At 38.1% G+C, this 26,802-nt stretch overlaps 2 protein-coding genes across 4 annotated transcripts in view; one reads left to right on the forward strand and one right to left on the reverse strand.

Moving 5' to 3' along the window:
• Positions 1–26,802, forward strand: part of LOC124145216 (death-associated inhibitor of apoptosis 1-like) — a 48,081-nt gene that overhangs the window by 16,286 nt on the left and 4,993 nt on the right. The window contains exons 1-2 of one of the 3 annotated variants that reach the window (XM_048384026.1): positions 1,272–3,058; positions 3,564–3,706. The exons of 1 other annotated variant lie outside the window; for it this stretch is intronic. In XM_048384026.1, the coding sequence (XP_048239983.1) occupies positions 3,031–3,058; positions 3,564–3,706 (171 nt within the window). In that variant the 5' untranslated portion in view covers positions 1,272–3,030. Of the gene's footprint in view, positions 1–1,271; positions 3,059–3,563; positions 3,707–16,953; positions 17,497–26,802 lie in introns of those variants that run through there. One more of the 3 variants, XM_046514918.2, reaches the window with a different exon arrangement.
• On the reverse strand, positions 9,012–16,825 carry LOC124145219. The gene is made up of 7 exons (XM_048384023.1): positions 15,841–16,825; positions 14,375–14,520; positions 13,416–13,959; positions 12,391–12,861; positions 11,367–11,837; positions 10,342–10,812; positions 9,012–9,788 (listed from the first exon to the last, which is right to left on the reverse strand). The coding sequence occupies exons 1-7, from the start codon at positions 16,649–16,651 to the stop codon at positions 9,559–9,561; spliced, it is 3,144 nt and encodes a 1,047-aa protein (XP_048239980.1). The 5' UTR covers positions 16,652–16,825; the 3' UTR covers positions 9,012–9,558.

A 26,802-nucleotide genomic window follows, 5' to 3' on the forward strand; every position in this document is an offset into this window, starting at 1 on the left:
CCCATCAATTTCGTCACGGTATGGCTGAAATACTGCCGATGTGACGTTAAATCTTGACACGCTCACTCACTCACTCACTTCCCATCAAATAAATTGCATTGATAAAATATAAAACACAAATTAAAATTCATATATGATCTTTTATTCAAAAGACTTGTCATGAAGAATTATAACTGTTAACAACTAAACATGTAAATGAAGTACAACAAATATCTCATAGGAAGAGAATATATGGATGTCAACTTCTTCATTATGAGGAACACCACCATCCTTAAATTCTCTTCCTTATGTGTATCACTTCTAAGTGCCATCCAAAGAATTAAATATGTCATAAGTTCAAAGCTTTAATCAACAAAATGACATCATGACTGTACGTAAGAAGAAATAATTCTTTTATTGTTCCAGAAACCTCATGCCTATAGGACATAACACTAAACAATATATGTTTCATTTTACAAATCACATGTTAAGTGACAAGTATTACTTATGCATGAAACAACATACATTTAATTGCAAATATCAGGTAACTGGACACCTGGAGTGAACATGGCGTTTCCTTAAATAATAAAAATACACACAAACGGGGATTCAGACCAGTTCTTTTTCTAGTTTACTGATTGACTGTCATCAATAATGTCCTAAAGTTGTTCTAGAAAACACGTGAAAATGTCCTGAAGCCAGCAAAATCACTGTGAAGTAAATATAAAGCTCATTCTCAACACAATCCCAACCAAAACGTGAACAATATGTAAATAACCAACATCCTTAATAAACACTACATGCAGCTCTTGCTCAATTATCAAATATTGACAATCTCCCCAGATCAAGGTAAAGAATTACATTTTGGGTTACATACATTTCAAAATTCACAGTTATATATGAAATGTATTAAGAATTATATAATGTATTCTGTATCAGAATTGATCAGGCACTCTGGTTAAATCCTGATCAGGGTGCGACAAAGAGATAGTGTCTTAGTTTTTACAAATTCTGTGTATCTTGAAATAAGTATCATGCGTTATGATACTGGTAATCACTTTCAAATCTATCTTTTTTTAAATTATATTCTTTCCTATAGAAAGAGCCAACAAGTTAAGTTTTATACCAGGTGGATGTTGTGCCATCAAACATTTAGTGTTTGTTAGCGCAATTAAATCATATTAATCTTACTTTTATACGGCATCAGTGAAATAACTGGTTGGAATAATTATTATTAACTTGATCAGATTATATTTATATCATTACTTGACCATGTTACTCTGAGCTCATAAAAAACTTGATGTTATTTCCAGTAAATTAATTAAAATGCCTCGACAATCATAATCGTTTTTAACAGTTATATTGTTTCACTAAAATGTTTATCAGGAACCTTCCACTAGATTCTACCAGTGAATAACTTATGTTGCAAACAATTCTAAACCAATAATTTTCTGATATCAACTAATTTTTTTTATTTCAATCTGTCAAAATATTTCAGTAATTCACTTCCTTCTCACGAAATTTTCCTCTTCTTTCTAGCCTTGAAGGGATGATTCCATTTCACCATAATAGGATCAGGTAATTCATTACTGCATGGGTCCTGTCTCTTCATAGAAATGATGTAATAGTCTATGAATGATTTAATAGGGACCTTATATGAATCAAATTGAAAGATTTTGTGGAACGAAAACCATTGACAAAGAATATATTTCTATGCCTAAAGATTTATTACTGCTAGAGTAATTTGCAATATTATGCTCCAGTAATTTGCTATATTAATAGATAGGCTTATTGTGATTTTGAAACTAAATCATATCTAAAAATCTGTAACAAAATGAATCATATCTGAGAGAGAGGAATACCATTTCTACTAGATTGTACTTCAATGTAAATAATAGTAGATTTCGTTCTGCACTAACCGAAATCGGATCACTGTCATATTTGTTTACAGTATGTCACGGACGTCTCGCCTGTTATTGTTTATATGAGAACTCGTTGTTGTATACGTGTGCTATGTATATATAGGGCACAAGTTTACTTTCCTAACAACAGAAATATTAGGTTAAGTGTGTTGGACCCTGTGAAAATACCCGGGTAACTTGGAGTTGAAGTGCAAAACGACCAAATAAATTGTTGACTTCATTCAACTGATTTAAAAATGCTCACATGGAGAAGTAATTTTCGATAAACAGAGGCATATTGCAAGACGACTCGAATCTTTACATTACAAGTTAAACAAAATATATACGTCGATAACCCAAGGGACTATAACAGTTAATTTAACTGAATGTATTTTGCCTTCAGTGGCTATCTATAGCTTGTTGGTGGTCCGTATTTAAAATGTTTTATTTCTTTCTCTTGATAGTTTCCATCTCGAGTGACGATATTTTATTATTTAAAAATACAAGGTAACTTGGGTCAGTGTGGTAGCTGGGGTTAAAGCGTAAGTTTGTCACGTGAAAGTCTCCCTCACTCACTGTATTGGAGATCTGCGACCTTTGGTAATAAGAAGTATTTTTCCAAGTAAGTGTTTAAATAAAATACATTATACGACTTATGCGCCTTGAGGTGTAAGGCCCATTATCGTTTGATAGCTATTTGCAAGCAGGATTGTAAACGGCTCTATCACCTTGCTATTTCTAATGACAGCACAGTTATTGTATCGACGTATCTCGGCGAGGACGGTTAACACAGGCGAGCAATCGGGAAGCTAAACTAGCTGTAAATTGAAAGCTGGTTTGACGACCCTGTAATATTTACAGAGACGTTGGCGGACACACCCGCGCTATGTATTATTACCTACCAGTGATTGGTAGATATATTTAGCAGTGATGTGTCAGTGGCGTGTGTATTTATATAGACATAACGCCAACTATTCGCGAATGAATATTTAGAAATTGATTTATTATCTGTAGGGGACAGGTTAGTCACATTGCATATAAACGCATCAGTTACCCTGTAAGGATGTGGAATTTCGAACAACGCCTGAAGACCCTGAAGGATATAGCAACCACACTGCTCCAAGGGGTCTCGTAGACCCAGGTAAAGGACATGGCAAAGGCCGGATTCTTTTACTCAGGTAAACAAAACCCTTTTCATTATCGTGAGAAAACCCTGCTTAAGCAATGTACTATTCTGATGCCCGTTTCAGACCACACTATCATCATGTGGTTATAACTCACTGTCAAATAATGATGAAAAGGTGAACGTTTCCTGCTCCACCGGTGGCACCCGTCACAAACACGTGCAAAGGCAAGGCAAGTGCCCAACCTAAAAAACACAAGAAACAATTACACAAGTCAAAATTTGGAATTGTATCGGACAATATCTTTGTCACTAATGCATTAAATTTAGAAATGTTCAATCTCAACATGAATACCATACAACACTTTGAAAGCTTTACTAATATCAGGCCTTGACTATTGTAACCTCGATAAAACCACTTTTGGGCAAGAGTCGTAGGATGCTGTTGGAAATCTTCGTAGAAAGAACATGCTCGATTAATGTAGAAATGTTCAAATATGAAAGTTGATATGCCACTCCTGTCATGAAATGGATTAATGTTTATTATATTGTCTGTGCAGGCCTGGGGAACACACTACTATGCGCCCACTGTGGTAACATTCTGCATTCCTGGGTTGTGGGTGACTGTCCCTGGAAGAGGCACGCTGAACTAAACTCCAAGTGCCCTTTCCTGGCGAGAGGTTGCAGCTTGGGCAAAGCCGGGGTTAGTCCCTGATCTTTTATCTTGTTGCTCCTTTAATTATCCTGCAATAACTAGTACCCCATATCAATAATACTTGTGAAATTCGGTTGTCGACAATATATTTACATTTATCAATCTAAGGCGATAGAGTATCGGAAGTACCTTTTGCAAATCGTGATTGATAGGCCTTCCATAACATCGATCTCTCTGGCATGAAACACAAAAGATAAACTGAAAGAATAAAAATTTTTATAACCGAGGTTTAAGTACAAAAACTATTAGAATTGGAATACAGCTGTACAAACGTGAGAAAATATTATAAAAAAAATACTACTGAACAAAATAAAAGTATCATACTCAGAATAACAACACATATTATACATGTAGTCTGTAGCAGCATGATCGATATTGGCCTTTGCTGTGACTGATGAGTAGCCTCATTTAGATAAAGTCAACCGCCACGAAAGGATTTGTTAGAATTGTGTCTTCTGTCAATTGAGTCAATAAAGCAAGATATGAGCAGTGGTGCTTGAAAACTTAACTGTAGGAAGATGAATGTTTCTCTGACGAGATATAACTCACGTCTTTTCGTTTTCCAGTTGACTATTGTCAGATTTCATCTAGACACTATTCACTTGAAGATGCGCGTGGATTTTGTTATGATTCCGTTGTATGAGCACCACTCATTTCAGAGACGTAAGAAGTAATTTTAGTTGTAAAGAATACAACATATTTTTATTCGGCATTTAAAATACTTTAGATTGTGCACAGTGCAGGTAAAGCACCATGTCTATGTTTCAGGAAGTGACATCCTTGCGTAAACGCCACAGTTCTGAAAGTGCCTGCTAACCAAGCTTCGTCAGTCCCTCCAACTACATTCCTAGTTCAGCATCTTTTACGTTTCGTAGATAGAACGTAATCTTATTATTTCAATCTAAAATACAACAATTTGTTCAATGGCTAAGTTGCCTCCTAATATACAGACTGTTTACTCTGTTGATATGCAAGACAGAGACAATGTACTCTGTTGATATGTCAGATACAAACAGTGTGCACTGTTGATATGCCAGATAGAGACAGTGTACTTTGTTGATAAGTCAGATACAAACAGTATGCTTTATTGGAATGCCAGATAGGCAGTGTACTCTGTTGATAGGCCAGATAGAGACAATGTACTCTGTTGATAATTCAGATTCATGCCTTATGCTCTGTTGATAGACAAGATAGAGACAGTGTGATCTGTTCATAAGTCAGATACAGACTGTTTGCTCTGTTGATATGCCAGATAGAGACAGTGTACTCTGTTGATATGTCAGATACAGGCCTTATGCTCTGCTGATATGCCAGATAGAGACAGTATACTCTGTTGATATGTCAGATACAGACAGTCTGCTCTGTTGATATGTCAGATGCAGGCCTTATGCTCTGTTGATACGTCAGACACAGACCGTGTGCTCTGTTGATATGCCAGATACAGACAGTGTACTCTGTTGATATGTCAGATAGAGACAGTGTACTCTGTTGATATGTCAGATGCAGGCCTTATGCTCTGCTGATATGCCAGATAGAGACCGTGTACTCTGTTGATATGTCAGATGCAGGCCTTATGCTCTGTTGATATGTCAGACACAGACCGTGTGCTCTGTTGATATGCCAGATACAGACAGTGTACTCTGTTGATATGTCAGATGCAGACAGTGTACTCTGTTGATATGTCAGATGCAGACAGTGTACTCTGTTGATATGCCAGATAGAGACAGTGTACTCTGTTGATGTGACAGATAGAGACAGTGTACTCTGTTGATATGTCAGATAGAGACAGTCTGCTCTGTTGATATGTCAGATGCAGGCCTTATGCTCTGTTGATATGTCAGACACAGACCGTGTGCTCTGTTGATATGCCAGACACAGACAGTGTACTCTGTTGATATGTCAGACACAGACCGTGTGCTCTGTTGATATGCCAGATACAGACAGTGTACTCTGTTGATATGTCAGATAGAGACAGTGTACTCTGTTGATATGTCAGATGCAGGCCTTATGCTCTGTTGATATGCCAGATAGAGACCGTGTGCTCTGTTGATATGTCAGATAGACAGTGTGCTCTGTTGACATGCCAGATACAGACAGTACTCTCTGTTGATAGGTCAGATAGAAACAGTGTACTTTGTTGATATGTCAGATACAGGCCATATGCTCTGTTGAAATGCCAAATAGAGACAGTATACTCTATTGAAATGCCAGATAGACAGTGTGCTCTGTTGATATGCCAGATAGAGACAGTGTACTCTGTTGATATGTCAAATACAGGCCTTATGCTCTGCTGATATGCCAGATAGAGACAGTATACTCTGTTGATATGTCAGTTACAGACAGTATCCCCTGTTGATAAGTCAGACACATACAGTGTGCTCTGTTGACATATCAGATATGGACCCTCTGCACTGTTCATAAGTCAGATACAGACTAGTTGCTCTGTTGATATGCAAGATAGAGACAGTGTAATGTGTTGATATGTCAGATAGAGACCATGTGATCTGTTCATAAGTCAGATACAGACTGTTTGCTCTGTTGATATGCAAGATAGAGACAGTGTAATGTGTTGATATGTCAGATAGAGACCATGTGATCTGTTCATAAGTCAGATACAGACAGTGTGCTCTGTTGATAGGTCAGATAAAGACCGTGTGCTCTGTTGATAGGTCAGACACAGACTGTGTGCTCTGTTAATAGATCAGATACAGACAGTGTGCTATGTTGATGTGCCATATACAGACAGTATGCTCTGTTGATATGCTAGATAGAAACAGTGTACTTTGTTGATAAGTAAGATACAAACAGTATGCTCTGCTGATATGCAAGATAGAAACAGTGTGCTCTGTTGATATGCAAGATAGAAACAGTTTGATATACCATATGCTGACAGTATGCCCTATTGATTTGTCAAATACAAACAGTATGATCTGTTGATATGTCGGATACTGGCAGTATGCTCTGTTAATATGTCGCATACAGGCAGTGTGTTCTTGTGAGATGCCAGGTTTAAACAGTATGCTCTTTTGCGATGGCAAGTATAGACATTATGGTCTGTTGAGAAGCCAGGTACATACAATGTGTTCCGTAGATATGTCAGATACACACAAGGTATCCTGTAGGTATACATGGCATTCAGCCATTGGACTGACCCGCTAAGTCCCCTGACATGTCCCCAATAAAGCAGCTGTGGGATGTCCTCGTCGGAGATTGTACGCCAGAGACCCAGCATCCGCCCACGTGGCCCGACTTGGGGCGGGCAATTTACCAAGGGCAACCATATGCAAATTAATCAACAGTTTGTCATCAAGGTGTCGTGCATGTATCGCCCAACGTGGTGGACACCTCAAATACTGATCTGCACCACCAACATAAATTTTACAGACATTTTTCGTCATCACACCTTCACTATCTTTTCATCAGTTCCCTTATTTTTAGTTGGTTGTATATATTTCAACTTTCAAAGAAGCCATACAAAGTACGAGTGTAAGATTTACGCTCTGCAGCAGTGTTGATGTAATGTAGGCATCATTGTTTATGTACTGTAGACATAATTGTTGATGACATATGGAATGGCAAAGGTTACACATGTTTATGTGTTGAAACTGTTGCATTAACTTCATGTTGTCTTTAAAATATAGATGTATACAGATAATTTCGTTGTATTTGATTATCAAATGTGAATGTCAATGACTGCATTCTTGGGCTGAATTTACGAAATTCGTGTCAGAAAATATGTGTATCTTTCGAAATCAAGTCCCTCTAAAATCAGGGTGACACGAAATTTTAAATCCCTCTAACTATAAGTACTTCGATGAGACATGAAATTATAGCCCTAATATAACAATGCAAACGCGTGCCTCCTCAGCACATGGGATATGGGATATGGGAATGAGGAAATTAATTAGGGTGGCAACAGAAACAGGTTTAAGCACCACTTAACCATACTGGTGAGGACGTATGTTTTGTTTACTCAAAAGTAAGTAATTGATTCATCTCAATCTCAATATATCCCATTCAACGTTGAGTGAGGATACAAGTTTAAGGAGCTGTGTGCTATCTGTTCGGTAACGACACTTGAAGTTGACAGCCTATTCGTCAGTGATTGCCATTTGAGGTTCACGGTACTCTTGCACACGTATTATGTAGATTCATGCAAATAAAACGCAATGAGTGTTCTCTTGTCTTCTGTCGTGCCTCTTTTTTTACGCTTCACGAAGCAATATTGCAGCTATATGACGGCGGTCGGTAAATAATCGGGTCTGGACCAGAAAATCCAGTGATTGACATCATGAGCATCAATCTACGCAATTGGGACACGATGGCGTGTATCAACCAAGTCAGCGAGTCTGACTATTCGATCCCGTAAAACAACAAACAGACAAACACAATGTAACAATAACATATCATTTTATTATTAGTTGATTCAGAGTATATCTAGACAAAAACAAGGAGAACTGTACTTGAATAACAATACATAAGCATCCTAAAGTTCAGAGACAGTCATATGTTAGTCAAAGCTATATAATAGCACCAGTATATGGAGAATTATAGCTCATGGTCCTGTTCCACAAAGTGATCTTAGCGCTAAGACGATAGGTTTTTTGTTAAAAGAAACGAAGAGACGACTGGGTCACATCAAGGTTACTAGTAGGTGCACATGTGTGATCTTGTTAATGCTATGAAACTGATAGTATTGTTTTCGTGTATTTCTGTTAGTGAAATCAGTAGAATCTATTTCTGCGCCAGGACACTGAGACAGCATGTCATCACTATTCAACTTGTTAATTTGTACACAAATATTTACACCTTAAATATTCACAAGATAGAATTATATGACAATTATAATGACAACAAATATTGAAAATTGTTGCCTTTAATCTTTGTACTCAGTCATTCAGTCGGGAGGTAAATAAGTCATGCCTTAAATCACTACAGAGACTTCAGTGTGGCGATAAGGAGATTTTTATGAATATTACGGATTATCTATTCACCGTCGCCGAACATACACCGTTAACACTTACAAAGTGTTCAATCCGTAATTCCGTGTTTTTAGTTGGTTTAAGAAAGATGCGTAATGAAAAACTGACATTGTGTTTTCATGACATTTCCAAAAGATAATGGGGGCACGGGTGGCCCAGTCGTCTAAGGCGCCGCGATTCGCTGTGCAGAGTTGCGTCCCTTGGGCACGCCAAAAACCTATGATTGTGGGTTCGAATCCCGGTTCGCCCCGATTATGTTTCTAGGTTTGTCAGCACCATACCCGTGCTCGTGGGTTTCACCGAAGTGGTAAACGTCTAAGACCTGTATCACTTCGGGCTTTCCTCCCACATTAAGCTGACACGCCGCGATATAACTGGAATATTGTTAAAAGCGGCGTTAAACTAAACTCATTCATTCATTCCAAAAGATAACAGCATCACGCACTTAGCAATAAACTGCATTGGTCACAACTGCACCCTTGATATCACCAACGCATTGCATTACATACAAGGATATCCAAACAGTATGTTAATTTCAAAGCAATGTATATTTGGTGTTCATTTTACAAACAGATAATAAGATAATAAAACGAAAAATCTTAGTTGTAGCGTTCGTTTTTACTCAAAAAAAATATGTTCAAATGATTCCAGTTAAACCTTTGTAGTTTTGCTTTTGCTTCTGAAAGACATGTGTAATGAATAGAAATATCTATATGTCCTGGTACCAACGTGCAGCCATGAGACTGGAATGTTATGTAATATACGAATTAAAAGTTCACCGGACGCGAATAATTCCCCGGATGTGCCCCCTGCAGACTGGGCAACGTTCTAGAGCTGGTGAGCACACGCCACATATTATTATGCTAGTGATGCCATGTCCGACAAATGGACGCGAACAGATCCCCTAATGTGTGTCCTGCAGACTGGGCAACGTTCTAGAGCTGGTGAGCACACGCCACAGGCCACCAGATGCCCACAAGGGAGGAAGATGATGTTGGCAGGGTTCTCTAGACAGACCTTACATGTACTTGACTCTCTCAGCTGCCGTGTCTCTTCTTTTGTAGCCATTAACTGGTCCTTGGTTTTATCTGTCACAGACCAAAACATAAATGAGGAATCATATAGGTTCATAGTCCACCTTTAGCGTGACCAGTTAGTGAACTTGTTCTTAGTAAATAAAACATTAATAACATACAATACAAACTGTTTGTCGTTCTGGATAGACTTTTAAAAGAGATAGAGACATTTTGATGAATTGACCTTTGTTACTTCATGTACTTTTTAAACATATTTATTGTTTTTGTAGTGGTGTACATAGCAATCGATATGTATATACATGTAGAAATGTCATCAATGTTGCAATAAAGCTTTTTGCCTATTCGGGCTACCTTTGGAAGAACCTCTTGGACGTAAGTTCAGATAGAAATGCCTGTAGCCCAACATTAACAATTGATCTCTAGCAAATTAGGGATATAGAGCAACGAAATCCAATTTCATCAAAATGTCAGCACTTTAATGATGATTTTCTTGGTAGTTCACCTTTTTTGCGTTTTGTTATACATTATCCAAATAACGAATCATATTCTGCACCAGAATCCCTGGGATGCTCTGTACAATATACGTGATAATCAATATGTTTACCATGTTTTTGATTCCTCTCTGCTTTTCGACTTTGACTGGTAACTGGCAAACTTAGGGAAGCATTGACAGCAGCATTCGAGTTATTGATTCCATTATTCCCTCTTTCACTGTCTGACAAAGTCGATTGCTTCGGAGAAATGTTTCCTGATATTTGTTCAGACTGATGATTATTGTAACCCATATTCGCCCTCTCTGCTGTCTGTGAGCTAGTTACAACATTATGTGATGTGTTTTGCGTTGTTGCTTCTCGGGACGCCATATGTGCCAGATGGACACGGACAGTTCCCCGGATGTGTTTCCTGCAGACTGGGCAACGTTCTAGAGCTGGTGAGCACACGCCACAGGCTACCAGATGCCCACAGGGAAGGAAGACGATGTTGGCAGGGTTCTCCAGACAGACCTTACATGTACTTGACTCTCTCAGCTGCCGTGTCTCTTCTTTTGTAGCCATTAACTGGTCCTTGGTTTTATCTGTCACAGACCAAAACATAAATGAGGAATCATATAGGTTCATAGTCCACCTTTAGCGTGACCAGTTAGTGAACTTGTTCTTAGTAAATAAAACATTAATAACATACAATACAAACTGTTTGTCGTTCTGGATAGACTTTTAAAAGAGATAGAGACATTTTGATGAATTGACCTTTGTTACTCCATGTACTATTTAAACAAATTTATTGTTTTTGTAGTGGTGTACATAGCAATCGATATGTATATACATGTAGAAGTTTCATCAATGTTGCAATAAAGCTTTTTGCCTATTCGGGCTACCTTTGGAAGAACCTCTTGGACGTAAGTTCAGATAGAAATGCCTGTAGCCCAACATTAACAATTGATCTCTAGCAAATTAGGGATGTAGAGCAACGAAATCCAATTTCATCAAAATGTCAGCACTTTAATGATGATTTTCTTGGTAGTTCACCTTTTTTTGCGTTTTGTTATACATTATCCAAATAACGAATCATATTCTGCACCAGAATCCCTGGGATGCTCTGTACAATATACGTGATAATCAATATGTTTACCATGTTTTTGATTCCTCTCTGCTTTTCGACTTTGACTGGTAACTGGCAAACTTAGGGAAGCATTGACAGCAGCATTCGAGTTATTGATTCCATTATTCCCTCTTTCACTGTCTGACAAAGTCGATTGCTTCGGAGAAATGTTTCCTGATATTTGTTCAGACTGATGATTATTGTAACCCATATTCGCCCTCTCTGCTGTCTGTGAGCTAGTTACAACATTATGTGATGTGTTTTGCGTTGTTGCTTCTCGGGACGCCATATGTGCCAGATGGACACGGACAGTTCCCCGGATGTGTTTCCTGCAGACTGGGCAACGTTCTAGAGCTGGTGAGCACACGCCACAGGCTACCAGATGCCCACAGGGAAGGAAGACGATGTTGGCAGGGTTCTCCAGACAGACCTTACATGTACTTGACTCTCTCAGCTGCCGTGTCTCTTCTTTTGTAGCCATTAACTGGTCCTTGGTTTTATCTGTCACAGACCAAAACATAAATGAGGAATCATATAGGTTCATAGTCCACCTTTAGCGTGACCAGTAAGTGAACTTGTTCTTAGTAAATAAAACATTAATAACATACAATACAAACTGTTTGTCGTTCTGGATAGACTTTTAAAAGAGATACAGACATTTTGATGAATTGACCTTTGTTACTTCATGTACTTTTTAAACATATTTATTGTTTTTGTAGTGGTGTACATAGCAATCGATATGTATATACATGTAGAAATGTCATCAATGTTGCAATAAAGCTTTTTGCCTATTCGGGCTACCTTTGGAAGAACCTCTTGGACGTAAGTTCAGATAGAAATGCCTGTAGCCCAACATTAACAATTGATCTCTAGCAAATTAGGGATGTAGAGCAACGAAATCCAATTTCATCAAAATGTCAGCACTTTAATGATGATTTTCTTGGTAGTTCACCTTTTTTGCGTTTTGTTATACATTATCCAAATAACGAATCATATTCTGCACCAGAATCCCTGGGATGCTCTGTACAATATACGTGATAATCAATATGTTTACCATGTTTTTGATTCCTCTCTGCTTTTCGACTTTGACTGGTAACTGGCAAACTTAGGGAAGCATTGACAGCAGCATTCGAGTTATTGATTCCATTATTCCCTCTTTCACTGTCTGACAAAGTCGATTGCTTCGGAGAAATGTTTCCTGATATTTGTTCAGACTGATGATTATTGTAACCCATATTCGCCCTCTCTGCTGTCTGTGAGCTAGTTACAACATTATGTGATGTGTTTTGCGTTGTTGCTTCTCGGGACGCCATATGTGCCAGATGGACACGGACAGTTCCCCGGATGTGTTTCCTGCAGACTGGGCAACGTTCTAGAGCTGGTGAGCACACGCCACAGGCTACCAGATGCCCACAGGGAAGGAAGACGATGTTGGCAGGGTTCTCCAGACAGACCTTACATGTACTTGACTCTCTCAGCTGCCGTGTCTCTTCTTTTGTAGCCATTAACTGGTCCTTGGTTTTATCTGTCACAGACCAAAACATAAATGAGGAATCATATAGGTTCATAGTCCACCTTTAGCGTGACCAGTAAGTGAACTTGTTCTTAGTAAATAAAACATTAATAACATACAATACAAACTGTTTGTCGTTCTGGATAGACTTTTAAAAGAGATACAGACATTTTGATGAATTGACCTTTGTTACTCCATGTACTATTTAAACAAATTTATTGTTTTTGTAGTGGTGTACATAGCAATCGATATGTATATACATGTAGAAGTTTCATCAATGTTGCAATAAAGCTTTTTGCCTATTCGGGCTACCTTTGGAAGAACCTCTTGGACGTAAGTTCAGATAGAAATGCCTGTAGCCCAACATTAACAATTGATCTCTAGCAAATTAGGGATGTAGAGCAACGAAATCCAATTTCATCAAAATGTCAGCACTTTAATGATGATTTTCTTGGTAGTTCACCTTTTTTTGCGTTTTGTTATACATTATCCAAATAACGAATCATATTCTGCACCAGAATCCCTGGGATGCTCTGTACAATATACGTGATAATCAATATGTTTACCATGTTTTTGATTCCTCTCTGCTTTTCGACTTTGACTGGTAACTGGCAAACTTAGGGAAGCATTGACAGCAGCATTCGAGTTATTGATTCCATTATTCCCTCTTTCACTGTCTGACAAAGTCGATTGCTTCGGAGAAATGTTTCCTGATATTTGTTCAGACTGATGATTATTGTAACCCATATTCGCCCTCTCTGCTGTCTGTGAGCTAGTTACAACATTATGTGATGTGTTTTGCGTTGTTGCTTCTCGGGACGCCATATGTGCCAGATGGACACGGACAGTTCCCCGGATGTGTTTCCTGCAGACTGGGCAACGTTCTAGAGCTGGTGAGCACACGCCACAGGCTACCAGATGCCCACAGGGAAGGAAGACGATGTTGGCAGGGTTCTCCAGACAGACCTTACATGTACTTGACTCTCTCAGCTGTTCTGTGTTTTCTTTTGTGGCCTTCAACAGATTCGACTCTGTCAAATCTTTGGTTTCTTCTTTATGTTTCGGATCTGTTTTCTGAGGTTGCATCTCATGGGAGCGTGATTCTGCAACCTTAAGATGAATTTAAGGTGTTTGTAAAATTGTAAATTTTATATAAATTGTATATTTCTTTCCTTATCATATCTCACAATATGTAATTCTCATTCTTCTTTCAATCCTAAGTGGAAACGTGCTTACAAAAAGGTTCATTGTGGTCACCTCCAAACAATCTGGCCATGCTCGCTTCTCATCCCGAGGTACTTACACGCGCTGAACACTCTGTCATATCAAGGGATATATTTTCGCGTTTCGTAGCTGCTCTTTGAGGTTGCATCCCGTTGGAACGTGATTCAGTAATCTAAAGATAATTTGTTAGATGTTTGTAATATATATTTTTAAAAACACATTTGCTATTTTTACCACATATCCAGCCTTGGTAAAAGAGGTTTTTTGGTCAGTAATTCCTGAACTAGAATCTCGGTATTACCTGTGGCGTTGTATCTGTGGGACATCTTGTTGCCAGGAAAGGGCAGTTTGGTCTCAAACGAGCATGAACCCGCCACGGGTCGTCTTCGTCATCCCCTGCTGTGAGCGCAAGTCCACACCGGAAGCACCGAACATTATCCGAGTTGCCTGTAAGAAGGGATGACAATGTGCCAAGATACTCAACACAATTATACATCGGCATCATTAATTACATTGTGGTAGCTTGTGATGGTTAATTCCAAACAGCATCATGCTTTTGAGTGACAATGCAAGTCAGTTCGCAGGGTTGTCAATTCATCCGAGAAATAGTAGGGAATCTATCATCTTTTCCTCCGTTGACTATAATGACTAAAACTTATCTTACCTTTAACCTTAACATTTGTGACTGCTTATTTACTAATGAAAATGAGAGGTGAACAAATCTCTAATTCATCCGACATAAAAACGTTATATAATAAAATCAGAGATTTAGAAGATGGTATTAGAAATGAATTCCAAAATATTAGCGGGGTTAAACTTGCAGAACAGTCAAAATATCAAACTGAAATGGATTAGATTAAACATGAAGCAATAAGAGAAATGCAAATAGGAAACATGGTGTAAGGAGGGTGAAAGCCATCCAGTTCTTTTTGTCACACATTCAAACAATTAATAGTATACATGACATAATTTACATTAGAAATGAATTGCTTTAGATGCAGTTAATTCATAATGATTTTTGTACATTCTGTGCAGAGGAACAAGATGATGTATTGCACATATTTGGAACACAAAATGTAGTAAAAGTAGTGTGGGAAAGTTTCTGAATAACCACGCCATTGACAACCCATGAATCACTGTATGCTTAATAGCATTTGGATACAACGCAAGCAATACACTACTTAACCATATAATACCAGCTTGCTTGAGATGTATCCATATATGATAAATTAATAACAAGAGGCCCAACGTTGAAGAAATTCCCTAAATATTAAAAGATATATGTAAAAAAAGTCAAACAGTTTAAACATGGAACAATGAAAGAAAATGATACGATCTGGCATAAGTAAACGTGTTCATCATTGAATGTATATTTCAGTACAAATACACACATACTTTGATGGTTATATCCACTTTTGATAAATTGTTATTCTTTAACAACCTCTTTGTTACTGTCAAAAGAGACAATGATATCAGTCGGAAACAGAATTTAGCCACTATTCTTTTGGAATAATTACTGTGACAAACTGGCATCCATGAATTACTCTTCAGGTGCAGAAATACGGTGACATGCAGTAAAAATAAGAATATGTTGAATATTATGTTGAAACTATGCTGTATTTAGACCACTGTTGCGGATACATTGTTATACACGATATATCCCCCTGTTACAATAGAAATATGCATTTTGAATATGTCACATTGCAAATTATTTTTCTATGGTTTGTCATTTTGAGCAATCTGAGACATACACTAATTGAAAATTACCTGTATAGTAGAAACCAGCTGCAGAAAGTTCCCGCAAAGAACTTTCACTCGGCCACCCTCGGAACGATGCAAGTCTATTGGTTTCAGAGCTGTAACAAGGCGCTTGGTGATTAGTACCCGTCGTTGGGTGTGGAGAAATTGCAGATGTAGGACGACGGTTTGGATGAGTTATGGAGAGTCGCTGGGTCTCGGGAGATGGATCATGAACATCGAAATCCGAAGTTGGGTACCATAGTCGTGTCAATGCACAGTCAATACTTGAAGACAGTGGGTTTTCGGTAAAAGACACATTTCCGCGATGTAAATCATGGTTATGTCGACAGTTATGTTTATGAGGCACACTGGCAGGTCTTTCCCCATGTTGCCAGTTCCTGTATCGCACGCCGCAGCTGAAGCACCTTGTCTCGTCACCATTTCCTGTCGCATAGAACCCTGCCTTTGCAAGCTGTATGCGGGATACAGCTATGTCCACACCAAAGAATGATTTCAGTCGCAAGGCTTCATAGACCATAACATACTCCAGGGGCACTCCATTCCGAGTCATGAGGTCTTCAAAATTCCCTCTCAAGGATATGGATGGGTATACACGAATATGGGTATGCAGCTGTGGCACGAAACAGTTTGGTGGGATTTTATTTTCATGCGAAGGATCGTTATCATATGACACAACGTAGATGTAAAGCTTGTCATTGTACACCAACATTATTACAATTTGACGTTTCTTCATTCTTACGGATAAGAAATATAGCATGAATGTATGTACACACATGGTAATGTTCCTTCGTATCTCCTGCACTGCAAATTCAAACATATGAATTTAGCAACACACGCCGGGCGATCTCACCTAACACCACAAATACAAGTTAAGCTAGGATGACAACTCTATCTGCTCGCCTATATCCGAGTGTCGGAACATCAAACAGACGTACTTGAAACAGTCACACATATCTGCACAATAGTGAGTGAGTGAGTGAGTGAGTGAGATTTACCGCCGCCTTTAGTAATATTCCAGCAATGTCACGGCGGGGACACCAGAAATGGGCTTCACACATTGTACCCATGTCGGGAATCGAACCCTGGTCTTCGACGTGACGAGCGAACGCTTTAACCACTAGGCTACCCGACCGCCCCATCTGCACAAAAGGCAAACAGGACGCCACAATGTATTAGCAATTGAAGGAACGACACGGTGGACATATAAATAGAATGTGCAACATAGAAAGCGTGTGACCTCCACTCGCTGACAACCAGGACAATACACTGTTACCTGTCCACCGTCAGTAGAAGCTTATGTAAAAGTACATGAAAATAAATGTGCGTTCAATTGATACATTACGAAAATCGATCTGTGTTCACAAACACCATCTCTCAACCAAATTTAGTAAATCTCCACCAATACATTACGGCAACAACGCTAGATTTTTCCAGCACATGTAACTCATATCCTTACCTCGAAATGGCTTTCAATTGATGACAAGCCAATCAACTGGATTAGATAACGCCTGATTTTATTTCCTCTTTCTGATTGGCCGATGAGTTCAAGTGCCACCTGTCTTTGTGTGATATTTATAGCTGGGTATTTCCCTGAATAATTGAGCGTTGTTGATAGCAACATAAAGTCTGGACTTGTACAGCGGAGGGTGCGTAGAGAACTTCGTGAGTACACAAACTAGCGATTAACCTGTAGTAACATTATTAATCAAGTTATTTCTAAACCATAATACGGGGACACGGGTGGCCCAGTCGTCTAAGGCGCCGCGATTCTAGTTCTAGACATGGTGTAAACTAATGATATACATGTATATTAAAGAGACAAGTCAACTATCCGTGCTGATGATATCTAGTTCGAAGAGCTGATGAGTTAAGGGTGCTGCAAACGTATGATAGGTTGCTTGAAGTGAGTGAGTGAGTGAGTGAGTGAGTGAGTGAGTGAGTGAGTGAGTGAGTGAGTGAGTGAAGGAATGTATAACTGTCGTTTCAGGCCATTCAGCACTATTCAAGGTCAGTCACGATGGCATGTAAATAATAGAACGAATGAAAAAATAAGCAACGTTCCACGCCATCGGCACGACGACACCACACAGCAAAAAAAATGCAGTTTCCGGTATCCGGATACCTGCCGGATACCACCGGACACTTACCCAAAACACGTCCGGGTATCCGGTGGCAGATACCTTGCCGGATACCAGATCTGTGGTATCCGGCATGGACACCTCACCGGAAAGTATATCACCTGGAATCCGGGTATCCGGCACCGGATACCTCACCGGATACCTCAATCTGGGTGTCCAGGGATCCGGCACCGGATACCTCATTCTGAGTTTCCAAAAACATGTCACAATTTGGGGGGTGCATTTTGTTCAATTAAGTGTGAAACACCTAAAAATATATTGGAAACTAACCATGAAAATTGAACATTGCTGAAGGTATCCGGCAGGTATCCGGCAGGTATCCGGAAGCAATTTTTCGAGATGTCTTTCTCCTAGTAAATAATGTTAGCCTGGGCATAGCAGATAGCTGTAGTAATATTCTGTGCTATTTTAGTTGTAAATATCCCCTTGAAGTTGAGATCTATGGGCATGTACTTTTGGTGAAAACATTTTTCAAGTTCATATATATTTCAATTTAGATGTTCAGCGTATTAAATGAAAAGCATTCAGTCCTGGTATGATGGTATCCTTACATATCATCTTCATATTCCCAGTTTGTTTTAGCCTAGTGGTTGAAGCATTCGATTCACCACATGGGTACATTGCTTGGTGTCACCCATCATAATATTGTTTGAATTTTGCTCATAAAGTGGCATAACACCATACTCACTCTGACAAAAAAATGAAAGTCATTGGCTATGTGCTCACTTGGGCCTTTGTTCCTGGTGAGATTAAAAGTTTATTTTGGAACTGTATCAATACTTGTTACATCTTGACAGACGAGTTTCATTGAAGTTCGAAACAGAATATCATTAACCCAAATGGGTGCATAAGACTAATGGCATCCACAGAAAACACCCAATAAAGTACTGGTACATAAAAATATCAATGTAACTTTTCTACTGACATGGAACTAAAAACTTCGTTCAGTGAACTGTATTAATTGTAGGAAAACATTCAGGGCATTAGTATATTTGATATATGTTAGCACCTATGTTATGAATGATCAATATCATATTTCTTTAAAGAAGCAAAACAAAAAAATTGTTAAGATAAAAAATCATATTTATTGATTTTATGACATTTCATTGGTTCAGTAACCAGAGGTGTTTGCAAGAACATTCAAAAACAGAAACAGATGCTTCAATGCCATTTTCTAAATAAACAAATTAGTCAAATCTCAGAAGAATTTCAAGGTAGAAGAATATCTAAAGTCAATTATGTTTGTGCAGTAAACCACAAAAGTCATTCAGATTTGTATAGTCAGCGTCAGTGTACACCACATAAACAGTCTCACTGCTGTGGTATTGATTCCTTTAGACTTGATTAATGTCGTAATAAAACAACCTACAGAATCACACTGATGTGGCATTATTCATTCAGAATCATCACTTTCTGAGGTGAACCTGTTAGTTGTTCTGGGGAGGATTATTCATCATCCGGAGAGTCCTTTGTATGACTTGTCTGATCTGGTGTCATTGTGAAATCCAGGTGCCTGAAACAATATATAACATCTTTAAAAGCTTGTTATTAAAAATATAAGAAACACACATATATTGACAAAGGGTAAAAATTTGATTTCTCAATGAGTAAGGTAATGACAATTTATCAAGCAACTGTTAACCAAACCATGTTAACCAATGTAAAAAAGCCATAGCAAACAGTAAATTGTACAGAAAATACAAAATTGTAATTGATCTTCTGAAAACAATTCCTGTAGTGCCATAAGGCAGGCTCACCTGAATTTTTCTCAAATGTTTGCATTACATCAAAACATAAGGAAAGGTAAACAAGGCAATGCAAATTGCATAAAATAGGTTCTTATACATAAAAACAGAACTAAAGTATTTGACGTAATAAGCGCCTCGCTCTAATAAGCGCCCATGGGAATATTTGCTAATATATTGGCTAGTGAACAATCCCAATTAGGACCCTTTCCAATTAATCAATGTATACAAGACTTATTTATTTGCGTATAATACACACTTGTGTGTGATATGCATTATCATATTTTTATCATTTATCCTATCTTTAATTCAGATTAACAATAACGGCAAAAACTGCCAAATATATTGGTCAAGTGTAATCATAATTTAAGTAGTTCTATTTGGTTTTGGAACTTTTCAAGGGTAATTGTAAATCATTTGATTGTTATAAAGTTACACAGTATTGCATCTATCGTCTGTTTCTAAATACAGTGGAACCTATCTTTGACTTGTGTGACATAATTGAATCATACCCCAAGTTCATTATGCATTGTTATGCATCTGCACAGAGTGGTCAAAGTCCTTGTCACACACATAGTTTGCTACAAGGCAGAATCCAATAAGTACAGTTGAGACATCAGGCTGTATCCAGACAAACTGTCTGATAACCTCAAGTATGGTCTTGGTCGCATCAAGGGATGTAGCTAATCCTAAATAAACATTAAACAAGTGACATAATCTCTTCTACAGAACACTTGATCAAAGCCTGCCCCACCTTTGATGTTTATCATCTCGTTACGCTCACAACAGCTCATTAGCAAGATGAGCTCAATGTCAACTCATGGTGGATTAGGGATTAACAGGGCAATAAGTGTCAGGTGGGTATTATCACTTGCAATTGTCTGTTAATTACTTAATTGAGTAGTGACGGCTTAATTAGTTTCCAACCACACTGACTGTTATGTTACTTATCAAGTCAGTTTACTGGTAACATGTGTCTGTGGACCAAGGAAATGTATCATGCCAGATACTTAAAAAGTTCTACTCATAAGTAATAAAATAATGACAGTTTTGATATGCAATTCTCCCTACAAAGACATTTAACATTTGATATACATAAACTGTCTGTTGAAGCTATGATGATGCTAATATACAAGTCGCACTAAACAACCTATTCATATACTGGTACCTAGCCAAACAAACATAATTTTTTTTATGTGTATGCACATGCTTGTACACATATACCTCTACTGGCATATCACACATACAAACAATCATTAGATGGATGTAATCGTTCAAAAATATTTTACATACAAAAACAAGTGAACAGATTCTGTAATTGCATGGTTAATATTGGGAGATGTTTTAGCATTTCCATTTTCACAGAATCGAAGGCATATCCTTTCATGACTCAGATCAGCTTGTAGTGATTTAAATTCACATAAAACTGATTCATGTCAAATGACCTATCCCGCATGTGTGGGACCTGTTATAAAAATACCATTCATTACTTATTTGTGTGTCCAAATTATGCTATTATTAGAAATAATAGGTATTATTATACAGCATGGATATGATATAAGAAAGCTTTATATGGAATTGTTGAAAATTATGTACAGGAAAACATTGAAATAAATCAATCAATACGTGCATTTATCTCAGAATCTGGTAGATTTAATCAATATGGACTTCTCCTTCATTATCTACTTATAATCAGATGATTACATTATTGCTCAACTGATAGTTTGCAATAGTATAGAATTAGTATTTTATTAATACTTATTTTGTATTTCAGCATCATTTAGATAAGCCATCGGCTTGTTTGCAAATCCAGTTCACTATAAAAAAAATATATGTTTAAAACACATGTAGTAGAACATATTGCAATAGTTAAGACCCGAAAAGAAGTTATGTGTAGGATCTTCAAAATGGTATCCACAAGAGCAGGTTGTAGAATCATGTTGGTGTTTGTTGTTTAACTCTGCACTCAGCCATATTCCAGCTATATGACGGCGGTCTGTAAATAATCAAGTCTGGACCAGTCTATCCAGTGATTGACATCATGAGCATCGATCCACACAATTGGGATACAATGACATGGATCAACCAAGTCAGGGAGCCTGATCACCCGATCCATTAAGTTATCTCTCACAACTAGCATAGGTTGATCATGTTGATGGGGACTAACTTCAACCTGGAATCCCCACGTGAGTAAGTATGCGGCTGTTAGCTTTGTTTGATGTTTAACGCCACACTCAGCAATATCGCAGCTATGTGGCAGGAATCAAACCTGGGTCTTCAGCACGAAGAGTGAACGCTTCAACCGCTAGGCTACCCCACCACCAAAAATTCCCCCATGATAAAGTTGTCATCATGGTTATTGTTCAACTTGTTCAAGTGAAAATGTTCATACCCTTAAAATGTCTTTTCTTCCACTTCACGATGATCTCTGATGCAAAACTTCCCTGTTATTAAAGCTGTTCTTGATTCTTCACATCTGGAAAAATATGTTGAGGCTATTAATCATTCTCACAGAGTACAGGGAGTATATGAAATAAGACAGTGAGTCACATTAGCAAACAAATTATCCAGTTAAAGTAAACATATTTCTACATTATATACATAAGCAAATACTAACATATGATAGACAGGCTACTTGTCATATAAAAATATAATTATACATTTACTTACATGTTGGCTATAAAAGTTAATGTGTCACATGTGACAGGCTTACATGTGGTAAATTACTTTAATACGTGATCATTGTAATATTCACATATTCCTTACCTTAATGTGTCACTTCAGCTGCCAGCATGACCTCAGCTGCAATCTCAATATTTGGCCAGTTTTGACGAAATGACCGATCGTGTTCAGTGTATAAGCTGGGCCTCGTCTCTAATATAACTTGGCGCAAGTTGACGACGCGCATAGAGAGCCGGGAACCAGCTTATGTCGGGTTAACCTGGTTCCCGGCTCCCTATGCGCGTCGTCAACTTGCGCCAAACAATAATGTGATATTAGAGACGGGGCCCAGCTTAGTGTTAACCCGGAACAAGCCATTTTACCCATATTCCCCTACGGTCCAGGGCGCCATTTTAGAACATGGATGTAAACAAACCTCGTGTATCGATATACACTGTGATTCTTGATTACGATAAGCTTACCTCGTGTATCGATACATTGTTCTCATTCACCTCCACCACGGAAATGCCGGCCGAAGTTCCTCTCAGCCATCCACAACGCGAAAGTCAACAGTATTTGGAAAGGCGATTGGCATTGCCAGGTACGTAGCAGGGCTTCGAGGCCTTATGATTTCTGTGCAGAGATCTTATGGAACGGATTGATGTAGATATTTTCCTGCTCTACATACTTTACCGTAAACGCCAAGGGTCCTTTTTTTAGTATTATGGTCAACTTTTTTTGGTAGCATAAGAGGCGTAATGGATTTGTGGTCAAAACAAGATGATTCAAATTAGATCCGCTTTTTTATAGATAATGAAGAAAAGTACCAAGATCTAGGAACGATTATTAACTCTTAACTTTCGTGGGATGCTAATACAGATTATAATTTACAATAATGGCCACCAAAGACTTTATTTTTTTTACGCTTAGGATATTGTTATAATTACACTGTTATGTCCTTGTTTTGTATAAGCTTCATAACTTAATCATTCAATATTTCATGGAATGACTCTGACCTTGGCGAGGATCTTTTTTGCAACAAGTGATTCCTTATGTAAAGTGTATGTTGAATGACCCTGGCTTTGTTGTCAAATAATTGTTTGACAGTTGTTAAATATGGGGTTATGTTTTATCTCTGAATGTTTGGGATGAAATATTTTAATAAGGACAGTTCTAAGTTGGAAACTCAACTGTGGCCTTTTCAATTGAATTCAATGTACAGCATGTACAGTTTGGACATTTCTCTAATGTGAATGCTACTTATGTTTGCAGAATGTCTGGATGAATGAATGAGTCAGTCATCTGCACAGCATCAATGGAAAAAGGGAAGCAATGAGGAACAAGAGAAGAGTAGCAGTGAGTGGTAAATATTTGAAATTATTCTGTTTGGTTCATCATGTTCATGTAGCTATTCTGCAAATATTTCTTCAGTTTGCTTGTTCTTTATCACCTGTTTGCATGGATGGCCTAATTATCAAAGGCACTACAACTTGCTGTGCATAGTTGCATCTCTTGGGCTTGACAGAAACCGATGGTTGTGGGTTTGAATCGAGGGTAGCATCATACACTTGCTTGTGGGTTTCATCAAAGTGGTAAACATGTAAGACCTGCATCACTTCGGGCTTTCTTCCCACATCAAGCTTACATGCCGTGATATAACTGGAATACTGTTCAAAGAGGCGTTAAACCCAATTCACTCATTTAACACCACATCCAGCGATAGTTCGGCTAAATGACAAGGATTATAAATTAATCAAATCTCAAATCTCAACTAGACAAACCAGAGATTAATGTTATGAGCTCGATCCAGACGCACCGATGATGACTGTTATGGACAACATCCCATGTTCTTGGGTACGATTACGAGCTTTCAATGAGCCCACTTGCTACCTCATCTATTACTTTGGCTTGTATGGCAAGCATAGGTTGCTAGGAACATTTTTAAGAGATGTCAGTTAATGATTGTTTCAACTCATCAGCATGGAACAATATATATCTCAAATGTTTGGTATATAACAAAACTCAAAGATGATAAATTAAGTGAATTTGCTGCCTTTTATCTGTAAGTACATGTTGCAACAATTCTTTTCTTTTGCTACAATCTTTATACATAATTTTGCAGAAACTGAAGTCCAGCTTGAGATACCCGGATGACAGGTTGACAGTCTGGAAGGACCCTTCCAGATATCCGAAGTGATTGGCAGACAGCGATGAGGAGAGTCCTGTTATTTCAATGGGAGCCTACCGAGAAGTTATATGCCAATTGACACTGGGACACACTCACAAAGGGTGGTCAGGCAAATGTGAGAAGACCAACCAATGCCAAGTCGGAGTGGGATCCTTCAAGGACGTTGAAGAAATTATTGTCTTTGGCCATGTGGTAATCACTTGAAAGGAATGATGTTTGCGACTACTTGTCTATAAATGTGGACCCAAACACCAAATAGAATGTTCACAATTCTACTAACACAATGCAACAGGGATAGAGCCCATCTGGCCTCCCCTCATCCTGGTTCCTGTTTTTCCATGGCAATATAGAAGGAAAAGGATGTTTGAGGGCAAGTAACTCTGAACTGGTGAGCATGGTCTGCTGATGCTTTCAAGCGAACAGTTATCCCGCTCTGTTATGAGTATTGAAGAATAGGAGGAAAGTGCATACTGCATCAGGAACCATTATATGAACACTGTTCAATGTGTGATATATGCATATAAATAAAAGAAATTGATAATTTGTTTGTTGTTTGTTTCTTTAGCCAGCTGTGTAAATGGGGATTTTCCAATATTTTGCCTCAGTTTGATAGCCACAGTTATCGTATAAAACCATGCATTGCTTGGACATCTTTGGAATAACACATTGATCTGCTATGTCAAAGGTCAATGTCACAGCCAGACAAAAAAATTGTTAATGGCCAAACTCTTCCTTAGGGCAGGGATAGAAGTTGGCAACAGGTCATACACTTACTTTTTATCCCCCGGCATATAATACGGGGGATATAGTGATCAGCCTGTCTGTCCGTCTGTCCGTCCGTAATCATTTCCTTTTCCGGGGCAGGATTCCCAAACCATTCAGTGTATTTGATCGAAACTTGGCAACTCTTATCAGGCACATACTGAAGTGGTGCCTTTTGATATTTTGGGATTTTTCTAATTTTTATTTTTTTAAATTTTTATGGAATGAAGTTGGACATAGACTCAATTGGGGATGGGGTTCGTTTCCGGGGCAGAATTCGAAAACCATTCAGTGTATTTGATCGAAACTTGGCAACTCTTATCAGGCACATACTGAAGTGGTGCCTTTTGATATTTTGGGATTTTTCTAATTTTTATTTTTTAAAATTTTTATGGAATGAAGTTGGACATAGACTCAATTGGGGATGGGGTTCGTTTCCGGGGCAGAATTCGAAAACCATTCAGTGTATTTGATCGAAACTTGGCAAAGCTATCATGCACATACTGAAGTGGTGCCTTTCAAATTTTTGGGATTTTTCTAATTTTTATTTTTTATTTTTTTTTAATGGAATCAAGTTGGACATAGACTCAATTGGGGATGAGGTTCATTTCTGGGGCAGAATTCGAAAAACATTCAATGTATTTGATCGAAACTTGGCATTCATATGGATGCGACCATGGTGGATCTTTTGTGGGTAAACAATGTATGCTTCTTAAAGAACATTCAACTGTTGACTCATTACATACAGAAATGGACTAGTGGTTACTTTACAGACAGCTGCCGGGGGGATATGTCATCTTTCTGATGACTCTTGTTCTCTAATGTGCCTTTTCCCGCAGAAGTCTAAATAACTCTTATACACATAGTTGTATATCATTGTCATATGTTTGTCAATATTACACTGAATGAAGCACTTTACAATTGTTTTTGAAATAGTCGCAACTGATATTGAAGGTCAAATTAGCTTTCAATGTCTTTCAGTAAAAATGTTCACAGTAACTGAGGAACAGCTCTCTGTAGTGTGATGAAATCTGGTACATGTCACCCTCAGAGTGAGGCATATTGTGTTTCAAACTTAAATGAAGCTGGTATGCTCATAACAAGTACTTGTACCTTTACAAATAATCATATTATCATCTCACTAGGACCAAAGGCCCAAGTGAGCACACAGTCGATGAGTTTATACTTTCACTCAGAATAATCTGGAAGTCTGAACATGAAATTTAAGGATATCATCATACATGTATTAGAACTGATGTTTGTTCATGAAACAGCTTAACATCTAAAAAGAATTATAGATGAAATTGAAAAAAATTGTCTTCTCCAAAAGTACATGCCCATAGATCTCAACTTTAAGGGGATATTTACAACTAAAATGACACAGAATATTACTACAGCTATCTAATATGCCCAGGCTAACATTATTTACCAGAAATAAGACATCTCGAAAAATTGCATCCGGATACCTTCAGCA

Source organism: Haliotis rufescens, unplaced genomic scaffold, assembly GCF_023055435.1.
Source record: "Haliotis rufescens isolate VD_foot unplaced genomic scaffold, xgHalRufe1.0.p SCAF_5, whole genome shotgun sequence".
Taxonomy (NCBI): domain Eukaryota; kingdom Metazoa; phylum Mollusca; class Gastropoda; order Lepetellida; family Haliotidae; genus Haliotis; species Haliotis rufescens.